This window comes from Myripristis murdjan, chromosome 19 (genome assembly GCF_902150065.1).
Source record: "Myripristis murdjan chromosome 19, fMyrMur1.1, whole genome shotgun sequence".
Classification (NCBI taxonomy): Eukaryota; Metazoa; Chordata; class Actinopteri; order Holocentriformes; family Holocentridae; genus Myripristis; species Myripristis murdjan.
In genome coordinates, this window is record NC_043998.1 from 21,501,924 (window position 1) to 21,519,993 (window position 18,070).

Genomic DNA, 18,070 nt, shown 5'->3' on the forward strand with positions numbered 1-18,070 from the left:
TGCTGTAAAGGCAGTGAGGTACTACATTATTATTATACTCTAGTACTAATTAGGCTAGAATATTTAAAAAAAAAAAAAATTATATGTGAAGGGTATAGAGGCCTCAACACGAGGATCAGTTTTTCCAACAATGCTTTAATAATATATACAAGTCAAGACACAAAAAGTAGCCACACTCAAAATGCGAAGCCATTTCTTTTACAGAAGAATACAAAGACGGAACGAGAAAGATTAAAAAGAAGTTCCTCAGAGTCGTATGTAACTGCTGACTGAAAGGCAGATCCACTTTGAACTTTTGCAGACGGCATAAAAAGAAGACTAAGAACAAGTCAGGAAGCTCATTGTGTCACTCATTCAGCGTTACATTGAGATCAAACCATTCAGAAGGTACACTTCGGAGAGCTTGTTTGTGGTTTCCCAAGCATCATTTTCAGAGAGGATCAAGTGATGCGCTGATGAACGTAACCGAGTTTGGGAGTGAAGTCGGGATATGAGAGAGAAGTGGAGTCAAAGGTAAGTTTGAGGCTGGAAACATCACTGTTTTCCTCCACGAGAAACGGAGTTGTCTCTCAATTTTGAGGAAAAGCACAATTAAATATGAGCAGATAAAACTGTGTTATGTGTAGGTTTTGATGTCTAAACATGTGACCGGCTGATTCAACTTTCATTTGGAACAGAATGTTTTTGTCTTCCTTGATTATCAGGACTTCACATGTGGAAATCTTTCCCTGAAAATAAAAGCTGCAACAAGGGCTTTGGTCAACTCTTCCCGTTTTAATGGCTTAACAGTTAATAGTTTTATTTTTGAAGAGGGTTTTCTGTAAAAAAAAAAAAAAAAAAAAAAAAAAAAAAAAATTCTCAACCTGGTCTGGAAGCACAGTGGCAAAAAAAACTTTTCCCTGTCAGTCTAGCTCCTAAAAGAAATCCCCACAACAAAACGTCAGGAGTAAAAGCCCGGCGGTCAGTGAGCCGGGCGACAACAGCTTCTCTTTAATCTCTGATATGTTAAAACGACAAAATGCCCCCCTGTAAACCGGCAGACTGGGCACTGCATTGAAATGGCTTAAGAAGTAGAAGACACTTACAGGTTTGGGGAGGAGGGGGGGGGGGGGGGGGGCGTTCTCTGTTCATGACACGAGACGCCCCCCGATGCAATCTGCACTTAGTTCATGAGACTTCCTGCTTTGTCAAAAAAGTAAGAAAACTAACCCTGCAACAGACATTCCCAGCGTTAAAATCTCAAGAGCTGTAAGGTGATCTGCCACCAAAAACTGCAACTGGTGCTTCAGGTCTATAGCTACTCTCTATAGGTTGCAGAGAAACAGGCTGAACAACTTGTGGAAGCAGTCCAGAGGAGAAGTAAACATGTACAATCGGGTGATTTAGCCGTTTGGTTGTGTGCAAAAACACCGTCAACGTGAAGTCGATGCACCCTAAACGCACAAACCTGGGCTTATTATGTCTTTATATGTTTGTACAATAATGGCAAGTCTAGAAAATATCATTCTACGAGTATTTACATGTGGGTTCTACGCGTATGACATGTCCGAAGCATTTTAGACATAAAGGGGTCGAGTCAACGGGACGTCCCGCCGACCGACGGATTAACACTGGACAGGACAGCAGGACACACACACCGCAGGAAACATTACCGAGCAATATGTACACCTGTGCTGCTGGTAATGAGGACCGGTACACGAAGAGCAGTGGACATGGCTGACATTACGTTGTTTTTTGTTTGTTTGTTTGTTTGTTTGTTTGTTTGTTTTTCTAATGCCATGCCACTGTTATCCCCTGAAGAAGCTTAAGTTATTGGAAATGTCACAGTTAAAGAATTTGTCCAGGCAGAGAAAAGCCGAGCGCCTTCACTTCACTTCCATCTGCCGTGTAACAAGATACCATTAAAAAAAAAAAAAAAAAAAAAAATCTTAATGAAATGTGGAAAGAACTGGAAACAACCTTATTGCAAATCAGGTTTTTACACTACACCATGCCGATGATGACTAACAATCTAGGCTATAATATTGTCACCTGAGGTATCGTCTAATAACCTCGACCCCCCCCACCCCCAAACAAAATGTGGTAAATGATCTCATTCAGGCAATGGTGTACAAAACATGAGCAAAATACAATTCATCATCATCATCATCAATGAGGTGCATGAGGAAGCACTTGAGTGTCACACATTCACCCGACCAACTCACATGGATGGTAAGTACAGATTTTTAAAAACAAAAACACAGAAAAAAAAAAGTAGAAATAAAAATCCAAAACTCATGTCTTAAAACAACATGCTGTTGTATCTACATGGCGATCTCAGTCTCACACACACACACACACACACACACACTCACACACACACACGCGCGCTCCTCCTCTTCATCCTCCTCTTCATCTCAGCGAGCTATCGTTCTCACACACTGACCCCCCAAACTATTTGATTTATTTATTCATTCCAAATCAACGTCTGAAAAATAAATGAATAAATCAATTATAGTCTATAGGTCTTCTGGCTGCCCGCTTGAAAGAGAAGAGAAAAAGAGGATGAATCACCGAGGGGGAGAGGGAGGGAAGTCAACATAAAGCACAAAAAAACATTATTTACATTGTCACATGAGTGAGTTTCTGAACCCAACATCTCCAAACCCAAACAACCAGTGAAGCTAAAGGCTACATTTAATGGATAATGAAAAATATTCATGCTTGTAAAAGTTTATATTCAACAACAAAAGGCTTGATAAGGCTTGATTGTGACCCGTCTCGATTCGCAGACTACATGTGTGTGTCTGTGGTTGCCTGTATGGCTGACAGTATTGCATGTTCTCACTCTCTCGCCACATTAATATGATGTCACTTCCTGTTTCCTGTCCTTTCAGCAACACCGCTAATGTTGCATCAGTAAAACTAATCGTCTCTGACCTGACTTGTGACTGACACTGAGCTGTGACCAATCAGGATGGCCATGTTGCCGTGTGTGTAAATCTTTTTTTTTTTTTTTTGGGTTTCGTCCCTTACATTTGTCCATATTTGGCTGCGTAGCGGGCCACCACGTTCTTGTAGCGGCCGCACTCCTTCCGCAGCTCGGCCACCTCCGTCCGCAGCGCCGTGTTCTCGCGCTCCAGGAAGGCCGCCCGCACCGTGATCTGGTTCTCCTTTAGCCGGCGGGCGTCGCGCGAGCGCTTGGCCGCCACGTTGTTCTTCCTCCTCCTCTGCCAGTACTTCTCATCCTGGGGAAACGGAGAGAGAACTGGACTGAAGATCACGCAGCAGATGCAGAGGGAATTACTTTCTTAACTCGGTTACTCGGGTTTAGGTGTGTATACGTCATAACTCACTTAAAATAACCCGGTTAAGCTCATACTGCATTTATGAGATGGCTGGCTTTCTCCTATATTAAAGTCACTGTGACATTTAGTGAACTCCGGCTGAAACAGCATGTAGAATATTTTCATTAGGAGTTAGCCAATACTGAAATATCAGAAATCAGCTAAAATATTCTGCAAAAATAGCAATTAAGGCTTGTTTTAATGGTACGTTTAATTTATTTTACTGTTCATGAATGGTTTCTGTGTACTCATTTTTCATTTAAAGGGCATGTATATGAATTTTAAAGCTGGTTTATTCATGGCAATGTGGAGATTCAGTCTGAGGGCGTCAAAAGTTCACACAAACAGCCTAACCACACACACAAAGTGTCTGCAGCTTAACCCGAGAGTGACCTCAGCCAAATATGCAGCGTGGCCGGCAGCCAGGTTAGTCTGAGCATGTAAACACGAACCGGCGCGCTCTGGCAGCCGTTCAGGAGGAAATCATTCAACTCGAGGTGCAGGGGAGAGCTGCTGAGTCACTGAGGATGATGAACATCTTCGGCGTGACCTGGTCTAGTTCCTACAGGTTATCTACAGCTCTGCTCAAAGCGAGGCTGTTGCAAGCAGTTTGCATCATTCTCTTCAGCAAACCAATCAGCTAATGTCCTGTACAAATGGGGCTGCTGAGTCATCCTTCCTCTGTTTGTTTTTGTGTGATTTCATCTTCATCTAAAAAAAAAATCCCTTTTTACTCTCACCTTCGCTCTAAATTCTTTCTCAAACACTTCTCACCTCCTCTCTACACTCAGGGTAACACTGTGGCTTTGAGCCTGACACTCTCTACCACTGTGTTTGTTAATAACACCAGCAAGCTCGAAGCTGTTGCACTCAATAAAAAGAGAATCAGTTAAATATCAACGGCATAAATGTAAAATGTATCCTCCTAAGAGTTTTTTTTTTTAATGACTGTCTATCAAATGAATTACGCTTAGGCTTCGACGGGATTTTTGGTTTAAAAAGCTGCCCTTCTCTCTCCCATCATACCTTCTGCTCCTCAGGTACAAACACCTTCTTGGCCTTCTTGATCATCGGCTGAGGCTTGAGCTCCTCCTCGCTGAACTTGTGCTTGCGCGGGTTGAACAGTTCGCCTCCAGGCACGCTGGACAGGACCAGGTCAGTGGGATCGGGCTCAAACTTCACATCCACCTCTATGTCATCGGGGTTGATAAGCTCGGGCGTCGCCCGCTCCTTGCCTGTGGTCACCTCTGGAAACATACAGGGGAATCATTTGAGGTGACACCAGCCAGCTGCAGGTCTCACTGCAGGTCAGTGGGATTCCTCATAAGCACAGCAAAAACCAAGGACCCATGCTTGTTGCAGCAATCACCAACTTTCCTCCAAATCAGAGACCGTCATGAGGTTGGTGCTGGCACTCTGTCCACTGTCCACTGGCTTGTGACTGGTTCTTTGTTAAGACATACTAGAACTCAGGGGAGCATCCAGTTTCTATAATGAGGTGTTTTTTGTCTGAGAGAGGATGAAAAGCCTGATAAAAACTTTGGCGCAAAGTGTCTCAAAAGTTTATTCTGTGTTAAGTAATATTCCAAAAAGTTTAAGTAAAGTTTGTTAACCTTTGCTGTGTATGTAATACATCTTTGAACCTTGTAAATCCACTGTTTCTTATGGCAGTGGTGTTAGGATCCTCAATTAGCACAAGCCATGTGGCTCATCACTTTAATTAGTACCCTATGAACAGTCAGAACAAAATAAATAAAGACTGTGTTTATGATAATAAAGGTGGTCCTAAGTTTGATCCAGCATCTGTGGTGAAATGCTTTGTGACTCTTCATCAATATGAAGGCTTCAGTGCAGCTGACCTGACAGACCGTGCAGGGGAAGCAGCCCGCCTCAGTCACGTCAACGTGATTTGTATTTGTGAGCTGACAGAGACGGAGGTCAAGGAGACGGACACAACCCAAACAAAACTGTCAATTTGATTTGATGTGTCCACGGCAACAGGTCACTGATAAGCCCGTAGTTAACTCCGCTATCTGCACCACACAGCAAGACCAGCTTCTATTTTTACCATGACTCAAGTTAGACACACACACACGGCTCAGGGTGATGTTCACAGAACACACCCACACCGCTGCTGTGCCTTTTACCACACACCGCTCTCCTGCCATTTGATAGAGCCAATAAAACCCCAAACTTTTTTTTTTTTATCTTGAGCTAGATCAGCTTACAAAGACTTTATAGCTGCGTCGTAAACATGGTAATAACCATGTCTGGCAAGAAAAAAGAGAAACCAGATGGCTGTTGAAATGAGGGAGCAGGTCCAGTCATTTATGTTGTAAGCAAGTACATAGTCTCTATTGTTTCGGGCCATAATTTCTACTATAAAACACTTGAGTGGCAGCGTCAGAGGAGTCACTTTGGTTAACCTGACCAAACTGCTGGTGTGGGCTGTTGCAACCTAAGTTAATGTTAAACCGCATGTGTGCAAATCGGGTGAGTTTACAAGCACAATGAGATGGTCAGCCGGCCAAATGCTGAAGAGATAACTAACCAGCCGACAATATCTAACTCAATCAGATGTATCAGTGGTGAAATTATGGATTCCACATCAGAAACAGCTTTAAGATTAACTGCGACTATTCGGTTCTGTTGAGACGGCCGAGCAGTGCTTATGGAGACACATCAGAGCCCCAACATGGCTGCCAGTGGGTGCATTTCTTCACCTGAAAGCGCTGTATTGTTAAACTAGTGAGCTCTTATGGCAAGGTACCAAATCACAATGGCTGGGGGATCAAATTGCAGAGAAACCGTATCGCACAATAGCTACAGGCTTGTAATTTTGTCACCGCTTGCCCTTCCCTTCTCTCCTCTCACCTGTAGTGACGTCAGAGCTGATCTCCTGAGGGCTCATGGTGATGGTGACCACCTCCTCCTCACACTGGTCCAGCTCCAGGATGGGCATGAGGGCCACGGGGGCGGCAGGGGCCTTGGCAGCCTTCGTCACCTGGGCGGGGGCGGCCGCCTTGGGTTTCTCCTTTGTCTTCTGGGCATCTCTGTCCTGGTCATCCTGGGAGTCGTCGTCGGGAGAGGTGGGGATGCCGTTCTCCATGAGGAACTCCTCCAGGTCCATGTACTCCAGGTGGAAGTTCTCGCCATCGTAGGGAATGGTCTTCTCCCAGATGGCGGGGGTCAGGGCAGCCGAGGGGCCCATCCCGCTGCCTCCACTGCCCAGGTCCGCATCGTCATCGAGACACAGCTTCTCCTTGTCAGTCTCTGTAAGGAGATAAGCATACACACACACACACACCGGGTTTAGGTGATTATGGTTTCCGCTGACAAGAAGGAGAAACAGAAACAGAAGTCAGTTTTGTCTTATTTTCACCTCCTGTCTCAATAAGAAAAAAAAAAAAAGGACAACGTGTTCCCCATTGATTGTGTACTAAATTTCAAGTGCTGACGGGAAAATGTTATTTATTTTGACACCCTGGGAACCCTACTCCAATGTCATCTGAAGGTGATACACACATTCCACCCTGTGCCTGTGTTTTTGAATTCAGCCTATCCTCCAACTAAACAGACACTGAACTGATCCAGTATCTAATTTTACAGCAAAAAAGAAAAACCTGACTTAGGGCAGTTATGAATAAAAACATGTGCACAGCCCGTAGCCTGAACATTAAGTCTGAGTGTCACGACACTGATACTAACAACACAAATAACTGCCTGTTACACATTAATGCCAAAGTAGACAGACAGACAGATACTTAACCCAATTTCCCCTCAGGGATCAATAAAGTACTTCTGATTTACTGATCCCGGATGGCAACTGTACAGCCTGCAATCCTGACAAATCATCTTGTGCAGCAGAAACAAACACAATAATAAAATAAAAAATAAAAAAAAACTAATAAACAAACAGCCTGGAGAGGTGGTCGCATGCTGATGCAGTAGAAACATAAGATGCATACACATGACTTTTGAATCCCTTCTTTTCGCTTTGATATAAAGTTAATTTCTTCACGCAGGAAAAGAAGGAAACGTGAACCGCAAAAGAAAAAAAAAAAAAAAAAAAAAAAAAAAAAAAATCAAGAAGTTAAGGCCAAGTTTTCTGAACACAAACTCTTGAGTTTAGCTGCCTTTCGTGACCGAGCTGCAGACTAGTTTGACTTCAGTCGTTAAATTTCGGATTTTTCCTCCCCCTCGCACTTTCGGCTTTTTCCGGCTAAACTCGTTCGTCGACATCCGCTGGTCTGCTATAATAATAACAATAATAATAATAATAATACCCTACAAGAGAATATTATGGGGACAGCGTGTACATGCTGTTCCTTGCTCCACACAGAGCTGCGGGACTTTTTGTTAACCCATAAAAAAGATCAAAATCTCTGGGTAATGATCAGCCGGCTTACCGTCGTCACCCTCCAGTAAATTCGGCGGAGGTATTTCCATTATTTTCTTCAAAACCACCGGGAGTGAACCCGGGGCCCCCGTGGTCGTTTCCAGCGTGATAACAATCGGCTCTCCCGACATTTTTGTTTAGGCAAAAAAAAAAATAACCGCAACCTGAAACAGAAATGCCGCTCGTCTTTAATATCCGCTCCCTGTGAATCCCTGTAACGCGCTTCCAACACGTACAATAATTTGTTTCAGTTCAAATGTTTACAAAAGGATCAAAATCGAGGCTTGGAAAAACGTAACTGAGAGCGTCAAGGCATCGCCGACCTGTTCTCGTTTGGCCCAGTTCTCTTAAAAAAAATTAGTCACAGGTTGTGCTATTCAGACGAAGCCACGCCCCCCCGCCCGCGTTGATAGGCCGGCTCCTCCTGTGTCTCATGAATATTTAAGTTTTCTATGCGAAGGGGGCGGGGTTTGCACAGAGGAGCCAATGGGCAGGCCGGCAGCAGGTCGAAAGCTCATTGGTTGACCGAGTTATATATGTGTTCATTGAATACATTAGAGGAAAACGTGTCACGGGGGGGAGAAAAATGAGAAAACACGGAGAAACACTGCAGTTTTACATCTGGGCCACAACCTCACCCAAACCTGAAACTCAACAAATCCTTTCTTTAACTTCGGCATTCATGAACAGTTAAAGCGTGATGGTCTAAAGCTGTGGCTGCGGTGGTCTGTGTGCCTGATCCATGTACAAGCGGCACAAGATCCGCCTAATTTCAGCCTTTTAAAAGGAGTACGTGTCCTTTACTCTTTATTTGGACCCCCATTCGCTTAGAGTCCACGAAAACTCAGATCAGCAACAATTTAAAAAAAGCAATAATTAAAATCCCACTGTAGCAACACAAAAGATAAAAACAAGCCAATGTAAAAGATCACGTAAGTACAATAACTCTACATATGAAACAAAGTAGTAGTCTTGCAATGAAAACAAATTGTCAAAACGCTAAAATACAACATTTTTTTAATCGTTGAAAAAGCGCGCAGCCAAATAAAAAAAAAAAAAAAGCATAGAAATTGAGATGGTTTCAGTGGATTAACCTTAACTCATGATTTTGACAGTTTTTCACATTATTTCCACTTGTCAAAGCTGCTACACAGGCTACAAAATCCCCCAGTAAGCGTTGCATCATTGTGTAAATGTGAGATGTGGCGGTCACCACCATTAAAAATAGGCATTACACGTATATTTTGTTGACGTGTGTGTTTGCTGTGGAGCTTCAAAGACACCCAAGACATGCCCGGCCTATATGTTATTCTATGGGCCTTTGTCCCTGCGTGCTGCAGCCCCGCCGCAGCATGCATGCCTCTCACATGGATAAACATGTGCCGTCATTACATGTCGGCCAGCTCAGGCCAATGGGGCTGCAGCTATACTGTGTCATTTGCATGCAGAAACGTGCAGGGCGGGGCAGCAGAGATGGAGAAGGAATGCAGCCTATATGTGCACATACAGGCGCCATGTGTGTGTGTGTGTGTGTGTGTGTGTGTGTGTTTTTCTGACCTGCTCCCAGCCTCTGTCTTTATGGGTACACAGCAGGCATGCAGATTATCCCAAATGCAAATATCTATATGTTCCATGAGACTCTGCATCTATAGGGAAGAACCGCAACAGAACAGAACATCCTGTTGAAAAGTACTAGTAGTAGTTTAACCCTGACGGTGATGATTGTTAATATTTCAGCTACTAACTCAACCTGAGCGCAGCATCACCTGAGCTCAGTGAATTATTAATTGCCTTTTTGCCTATATGCAGCAAAGACACACAAAGTTCATGGAAGGCATGTCTTGTGCAGCCTCCTTGCACTAAACATAGCAGTGTCATGCGTGCCACTATGGCCCTGTGTCTCCACATGTCAGTGTGTCCCTGCATGAGCATCGCCAAGGTTAATTTTAACAGTAGTGTGTGGTGTACAGACATGCATCCCCCCCCGACTCATGGCCATAACAGGAGTGGTGTTTATGTGTGTATGTGTGAAAGCTGGCCATGTGGTTTCACCCATCATGAGTGCGTGTTGCTTGTATGTGTCATGCAGGATGTTTTTGGCACAACAGCACGAGGAGGGGCACAGGCACGCCTCAAGGTTAGAGGCTAAGGGCAGGTGCTGCTGATGGTCTCTGATGTGGCAGGTGATCGGTGTCCACATGTGGCGTCACATATGACTTTTGACATCACCTGCAAACCCCTGACATTGAATTAATGACTGCATCAGCATCACCTCGCCCAGCATCATAAACCTTTTGCACAGTGAAGCAGCCATCGCTTGTGTGTGTCCGGGGCTCATACTACAGCATTTTCTGGACATTAATTACGGTAAACGCTCCCATCCAGAGCCATTAGTCCTATACTAGATCCTATATTGATTCCTGTAATGCAGCACACGCCGCAGATGAAGGATACAGACGCTGAGACAAGAGAACGCGGGTCATTAGAGAATCTCTTCCATTTGACCTTGAGATGACAGGCACGTGCTGCGTATTGGCGGCAAGACAGAGACATCCTCTCTGTCCCATGCAAAGTGAACGTAAACACGTGCCACCCGGATCCACCCAGGCTTTGAAGAAGTCAAACACGAGCTAATGCAGTGCATACAACTGCAGTTTCCCTGGGCTGCAATGAGTACAAGGCAGATTCTTCCGCAAGAGATGCTCCACTAAGTCACCAACAACAGCATCCACATCTATGACATATAGCTGACATCCACATGGTGTCTGTGAGGCTCTGCAGTTAAATTCAAGCCCATTTCCACTGTGTCCTGTCTGCCTTTGATCAGTTCCTATTGATCTGTATGTGCTCTCATCAGAAAACAACAGTTATCATGTGACTTTACTCCCTTCCTCCAAACTGTATTCGTGTTCGTTCAACTCCAAGCAACATTAAAATCAAATTTTAAGAGACAGCAAACCAGGTGCAGCAACAAACTCCAACAGGGATAGAAAAGGCGTGTCCATGATGTTACGTTCAAACAAGGAGAAATGCAGCTATATCATCCCAGCGACGTTGAAATGTGAAAATAAAAAATACATGTTTTTCCAAATGCTAATGTGACTCGATCAGCCAGTTTCACCCAAAACTCTCATCACCATTTCCGCTTTTAACTTTTCTGTCTCTCTTGAAAGTCCCATTTTGGAAAGCTACATCAGAATATTAGTGCCACAAAAAGAAGCGGTGGGGTCTTAGTCTCATCTTCTAATGAGAAATTTGTGGTAAAATTTGATATTTTAAAAGATATTGACATGAAACTGAGCCCCCTTTGCTTTTTTCTGTTTTTGGCACGGCAGCGATGCACTTCCATACGACGGCGTTTCTCACCAATCACTAACGTGCTCTGCGCTTACATCCCGCCGCATTTCAACCCTCTCGCCTGTGTAAAAGTTAATATCGATTTGCAACAAGATATGCTTCAAAAAGAAGAAAATAAAGGTAAAATGTAAATGATCCTTTAAACCGCGGCCGCTGCTGAGAGGCTTGATAACGAGCCTCGAGGTGAAATCTGCGAAACAGCCAAAGAAACGGCACCATGCACAGAAAACAGGGAGACAAATCTGATCTGTGTGACTTTAATGCCATTTCTCCGTCTGGTAAAAGTCGATGAAAAAAAAAAAAAAGAAAAGTGAATGGATTTCCCAGAAGGCAGGACTCGCTGTCACGGTGACTGTGCAGATTTCAGTCACATGGGAGGTCAAACGGAGAGTGAGGAGATGTCACTTCCAAGATATAATATGGGGGAACATTCCTGCCACAATATTCATCCATTCTTGTATCAGTGGCGGGAGATTTATGCCCGTCTCTGTTTATTTTAGTTTTTGTGTGTGTGCGTGTGTTGTGGGGGGGGGGGGCGCAGACTGCAGAGGATGTTTGGGAACATTTTGTATAATCACACACACGCACAGAGGACTCATTTTGGAGCCAGGCAGCCGTGTTTGACTTCATCTGTCTGGACCCGAGTGGAAAGCTACAGCATGAAAATGTCATCCCCATTTACAAAATGACACTCATTTCTCAGCGTGACTCGCTGATTGTGAGCAGTCGGTTTTGTTCTCCCGTAAATTCCCCTCCTCTAGCAGAGAGATCAAGCCTGGAAATTTTTTTAATATTATTCTCTTTTAGATAATTATCAATGAAAGGGCTCATTATTATTATAAGCGCTCAAGCTGAGCCGCGTTCAAAGGCTCTAATGGCGAAATATCGATATCTGAAGAACCTAATTTGGTGAAATGTCAGGGTTTTGTACTGTCAAACCCACATTACTTATAATCTGGGCTAAACTTAGCATGACCTGTGGCTGTGTGACAGTAAATGCTGCTGAACTCCTCTTACCTCATGATGTCGTCATGTTTGTCAGTTTCATTACCCGTTTTCACTTCTTTTATGAGTTTGTCCTACTTTCTAAATGTTAAAGTATTTCATTTTTTGACATTTACTGTACGAATGGAAGCGGAGAGAGAGTGAGAGTCGATGTGACGGTGAGGCGGGACATGAACACGGTGCACAGTGGAGCTGATGATGCTCTGTTGACCCAAACGATCACCACTGTTTACACCATGCCACCTTTTCACCTAAGATAAATATTTTTATTTTTTTTTCCATCTGATGAGTCTTTTGTTGGACTTTTGTCAGCGTGCAAGCTTTCTGGCAAAGTGGTGGTAATGAAATGTTTGCAGCTCGTTTGGCTTTGCTGACACGTTTATGGGCTCTGTGCTGTTTGGCTTGAGGAAAACAAACATGTGAGTGTCCAAGATATCGAACCCGGGGCCTTAAAGGACACATGTCGCTGCACACTACGGCTGGGGGATATGGACAAAATCAAATATCATTGCAATGATATTGTAGGGACGACTGTGGGTGCTTTCACAAAATGTTTACACAGTGAGCTAGAGGAGGGAGAGACAAACAACACAACAGTGTAATAAGTTCAGAAAACGGCATCCCTTCTCTGTAATGCAGCCTATAGACCAGGAAAAGACTAATTTTTTTTTCTTGTCTCATATCACCATATCAACACAACATCGGTATATCGCCCAGCCCTACTGCACACACTACAAACCATCTCCATGTTAATCCGTCATTTAGTTTCCCACTCAGTGCTGAAAATCTTGCTTTTCTTCAAACAAAGTAAAAAAAAAATCTACCAGTGGGAGGAGATGATACGGCTTGTTTCCAATGCAGTTTCACAGTCCAGTGTAAAAATGTCAAAACAAGGCAGAGTGAAGCAGATCAGCCCGCCAGAAACCAGAAAGTGACATCTGATTTAAAAAAAAAAAACTGGGAAACAAGTGGGATTATGTCACCACACAAGCAGATTTTTTCACTTATTGTAATAAAAACAAGATTTTAACACTGATTATGAGACTAAAAGACTTTTCCATGTATAGTCTCATGTGCTCCACACACTGGACGTGTTCAGTACACGTGCTGCAGCCAAGAACTAAATCTTTAAACATGGAGGCCAAGGTTATGAGGCCTATAAAGTGAAATGTTGGTGATCATGCCATGTGGACTCCATGTTGAAACAGGAGCTCTTTAACAGGTCTGTCTGGTCTGTGTGTGTATGTGTGTGTGTGTGTGTGTGCATTAAGTGTTTTATGGCCAGTGGTATTTTTTTCTCCACTGACTGTGTGCTGGGAAGACATGAAGCCTGTGATCTTGTGATGTGATGTTTAAGTCCTATTAAAGGTTATTTGGGTAACACCTCATTTTAGTGAAAATTCTTTGTAATAACCTTGAATTTCACCAACATTTATATCAAATGTTATTGAAAACTGAAACTTTTACTGTTACTGTCATTTTAGTGAAAATTCTTTGAAATAACCTCTGAATTTCACCAACATTTATATCAAATGTTATTGAAAACTGAAACTTTTACTGTTACTGTCATTCTAGATGAATATCTCACATGCATTAGCTCATAAAAACGAATCAAGGTTGCAACAGGAAATTTTGTTGCATCATGAAACCTTATGACTGCCATTAAATCTGCAACTCAACACCAGTTGTAATTAAATCCAATAAAAATCATAAATTCGGTTTGCCAACATTTCCAATGTTCAGAATGAGTTTGGTGAGACAGTGAAAGTAAAAGTTTCAGTTGTCAACCAAGTTTGAGGTACATGTTGATATAATTTGGGGGTTATTTCAAAGAAATTTCAATTACGCTGCTTGCCAATTATCACCTACTTACCATGAAATTCATGACCCACTAAAATAAAGTGTTACCATTATTCCTACCCAAAATTAAAATCCAATCATTATCCACTTGCTCCTGAAGTTCTATTCTCAGCCTTCTCACAAATTACTAAAACTAACCATATTTTTGCAGCTCCAAAAAACATCAAATGTCTGACAAATTTCTCCTGACAGTTTGCGTGACAAATCTCGATCCAGAGGAGCAGTATCATTATCTTTGCAAAACATGTGAAACCAGATCACTGTTACTAGGGGAGAGGAAACAGGTCAAGATGAATTTACACAAGATAATGTATTTGCACATTTTATTATGCAAACACTCCATTTGTCTGCCATTGGTATGCAGCCCAGTTTCATGTAAAGTGCCTCTGATTATCTTGAAAGGCGTTATACAAATAAGATGTGTTATTATAATGAAGAATATAATACAGTGCAACTGTTAGGGCTGTTTGACGTTGTATGACTAGCCAGGTAGAAACATTAAATAGAAGTACAGCGGCTAACTCATATGAATGAGTTTTACCAGACTTTGAGAGTGGGAAATTAATGACGGAATTTCCATTTCAGGCGCGGACTGCCCCTTTAATCTTAGCTGTGTGTTTTGTATGATGTTAGACCACCTGTGCTGATTCCGTACCTGAAATCTTGTTAAACACCATCAGTTTCGGTGTAATGTCGTTACTGCAATCAAATCCAGCAAATCATCGGAGAAAGGAAACAGAGTCTTCTAGTGATGTGATTATGAGATTACAACTGACCTGCGACCTCCAACACACACACGCACACGCACACACACACACACACACACACACACACACACACCTAGACCCTGAACTGTGAGTATTGATGGCAGAAAGCACCTTGGCCCAAACGGCACCATCATTTATTTTTCACCAAGACTGTCTTCCCTAAATTCATCTCAGCACTTTCCTGTTTCCTTTGGGACATTTATTATCTCTTCACACGCATCTGGATAAAACTGCCCACCAGCTGGCACGTCATGTTTCCTTGTATCTGATCGGCACAATCCAGTTGCAAGATTCCTCAGGGATCTGTGTGTGTGTGTGTGTGTGTGTGTGTTTCACAAGGCAGGTCTTCTCAATGTTTTCCAAACTGCAGCATGCCTGCGCTCAGCGAGAGCCTCAACAGCTCACTTCCTGTCACGGCTCGAAACAAAATGTTCCCGGCTGCTGACCACAGAGACACAGCGTGCAGTGAAAAGTTTAAAAAAGAAAAGGAAAAAAACACGCCAGGAGGCAGCAGTTACACATTTTAAAAAGTCCTTGACAATTAAAGCTGGCAGACACACCTGATTTACAGCAACACAAACAGCAGACACACGACCTGAGATGTCAGCTGTCAGAATGACCGGCAGGAGACACAGATGCCATGGCGATTTAGTCACCAAATTTTCAAATATTCATATTCATATTCAAATATTCAACATATAGAGTCAAAAAAAATAAATAAATACTCTGTACAAAATGTGCAAATATGCAATGTGAAAATGTCCTGTGCAAATCTCACTAATAAAGTGCAAATCTTGCTGCCAAAGTGCAAAGTGCCATTATTAAAGTGCACAGCTGTTCATTTAAAGTGTAATTAACACAAAAACCCAACTAACACAAACACCCAGCTGTGCAGTATTTACAAAGCCAAAGCCGTCAGGGCCCTTTTTTACATTGTTGTACCAGCAGACGCGTGATGCCTAAACCTCGGTTCATGTCATGAGACCCTCCAGGCTATTTTTTTTTTTTTTTTTTAATAAATCCAAAGATTAGCAAATGACATGAAGAGACTGTCAGCAGCCACACTCAAAACTCCACATTATCCGGGTCTGATTCACTCCCTAAGGCCGGTACAACTACAACAGTTAGCAATCCCAAACCATTAAGGCATCTCTAAGCAACCTGGTCCACTTAGCAGCAGCTCACAAGTTTCTAAACACATTCAAATAATACCCACAATAATCAAAGTCTATTTCTAAAGCGGCCACTAGGTGGAGCAAGCTTCAGCATGCTGGTTGGTCTTTAAGGAGGAACTTAATTGCGGGGACAGAAAGTCATTCAGCTTCCATTCATTTAGAAATGGACAGTCAATTACGCCCACTTGCATCTGTGGTCAGTAGATGGCGCTGTCTCATTTTATGATTAAGATGATTAAAATCACTAACTGACTGTTGCTGGTGTTGTGTGATGTCATTAGCTGTCGCTGTAGCAGCTGACCGCCCCCCACCACCATATACTTCATACTTTTATTTTGAAGATGACCACCGGAAGTTGAGAGTTAACTATGGGGGCGTTATCACGTTATGAGCAGACAGCAAAGCGCCCACCTTGATAAGTGCATAGTGGCTTCTGACAGCTCGACAGAGCCGCAGATTAGAGGCAGACTGACTCGTTTAATCCGGCTGGATTTTGGATTGTGACAGCCGACAGAGTAAAATGTCGCTTCTGCTGCGACTGGAGCCGAGCAGCGCCTGCAAACCCCCCGCGGGTCAGCCTGTCATGTGCGGGGTTACGAAACGCATACGCAGTTGTTTGCAGAAACTTCTACCCCTGTTTAAAGTTTTGCATCTACACGTATAAAGACAGTTTTCATGTGGATTAAAATGCCAGCAGGTTGGAGAAAAGTGCAACTCAGTTGCAGCTTTGAGTCTTTAATCCGGGTTGGAGAAAGAAGCCCCATTAGATTAAAATGACCTGTCTGCAAACAAACTGCAGGAAAACACACTCTTACCGTCGTCATTAAAGGTCGGCACTGAGAATGGATACTCAAGAAGAGCCTTGAAAATCTCCGGCATCTCTGCAGTCATTTTTCTGGACTTTTTTTTTTTTGGCTGCAAATAAAGTCGTATTCTCAAAGCGAATGAAGCTCAGTTGAAGCGCAAAAGCCCAAATAAAATTAAAATAAAACAAATTCGCCGACGCTTCCCAAAGTCGATGTCTTGGCTCACATGAGACTGACAGTTTCCATTCGGTCGTGGGAATATTGAAAGTTTGCTGACACCCACACGCTTTTGACTCGACACGAGTTACTTAATGCGTCCCGCCCCCTCTGACAGCCTCGTAGCCAATCAGAGGCGAGCGTTCCCTCAGCAATTACAATAGCAACGACGGAAGGAGCCGGGATTGGTCCGTGCTGGTGGCCGTCACAGCGGCAATAGCCAATGAGGAGCCGTTTCGGTATTACCTAAGGGGCAAAAACATCTGTCAGGGCCTGTTATGAAATAAAGAATACATGTAAATAAATAAATAATAAATCGCAGATGCTACCTGTTGATTCATTATGAACGGGAGTCATATATGAAAACGGATTTTATACAGATGCTGTGCAAAAATCCCAGCTGAATGATATTTAACAGCCTATATACACATTAAAGCAGGTTAAAACATGTTAAAAAGTACAATAAGGTCACTATATTTAACTAGTGATACATGGTGAGAGTGTAAACAGGAACTTTACAGTGATTTGTTGGTAGGGCTCGACCTGCAGAGGGCATTAAAAAAAGAAATTGACCAACATTATTTCTAATTCAAGGTAACAAGCGAAGATTGGTGCAATTGTCGTGATTCCGTGCACGACCCTCATTATCGCCACGCACGCGCACCACTTCCACCCTATACCTGCAGGTTCAGAGGGTTCATTCACACGTGCCAGACTCTTTGTATAAGTCCATCTGGGGTGCACGTGCACCTAAACAACGCCGTTTGAGACACTGATCCATCCCGATGGAGAGGGGGGTACATGCGCGTGAAGGAGGGTGGGACGGGGCAGGGAGAGGATTTGACCTTCAGGGGCGATGTGACCCCTCTGGAGTCACTCACATGTCCCAAACACACTGACCTGATGGCCTATTCACACACTCTCTCTCGCACGCACGCACGCACGCACGCGCGCGCACACACACACACACACACACACACACACACACACCTGCACAATCTAAGTTTATTATATAAATATATATATTTATTATAAGTGTTTCTATTTTTTTTGTCCTGCCTATTTAATATACAATGAAGGGGACAGAATATTGGAAACAACTCTCAATAAAATGCAGTCCAGTCCAACAGCAGCACTATCAGCTCAATGCCAAACATAG

The 18,070-nt window shown here is 43.2% G+C and overlaps 1 protein-coding gene across 2 annotated transcripts; it reads right to left on the minus strand.

Annotated features, from left to right (window-relative positions):
• Positions 1-115: 115 nt before the first annotated feature.
• Positions 116-16,953, minus strand: tefa (TEF transcription factor, PAR bZIP family member a). 2 transcript variants are annotated; one of them, XM_030078089.1, is made up of 5 exons: positions 16,705-16,953; positions 6,201-6,599; positions 4,353-4,573; positions 3,016-3,227; positions 116-2,520 (listed from the first exon to the last, which is right to left on the minus strand). In XM_030078089.1, the coding sequence occupies exons 1-5, from the start codon at positions 16,778-16,780 to the stop codon at positions 2,499-2,501; spliced, it is 930 nt and encodes a 309-aa protein (XP_029933949.1). In that variant the 5' UTR covers positions 16,781-16,953; the 3' UTR covers positions 116-2,498. The 2 variants fall into 2 exon arrangements, with proteins under 2 accessions (XP_029933949.1, XP_029933948.1); XM_030078088.1 differs by lacking the exon at positions 16,705-16,953 and adding an exon at positions 7,736-8,053.
• Positions 16,954-18,070: the final 1,117 nt, after the last annotated feature.

Coding starts and splice junctions, on each gene's coding strand:
- tefa (XM_030078088.1), bottom strand. CDS start 7,856: ATGTCGGGAGAGCCGATTGTTATCACGCTGGAAACGACCACGGGGGCC. Junction 6,600..7,735: donor TTTACTGGAGGGTGACGACG/GTAAGCCGGCTG, acceptor ATCTCCTTACAG/AGACTGACAAGGAGAAGCTG. Junction 4,574..6,200: donor CAGCTCTGACGTCACTACAG/GTGAGAGGAGAG, acceptor GTATGTTTCCAG/AGGTGACCACAGGCAAGGAG.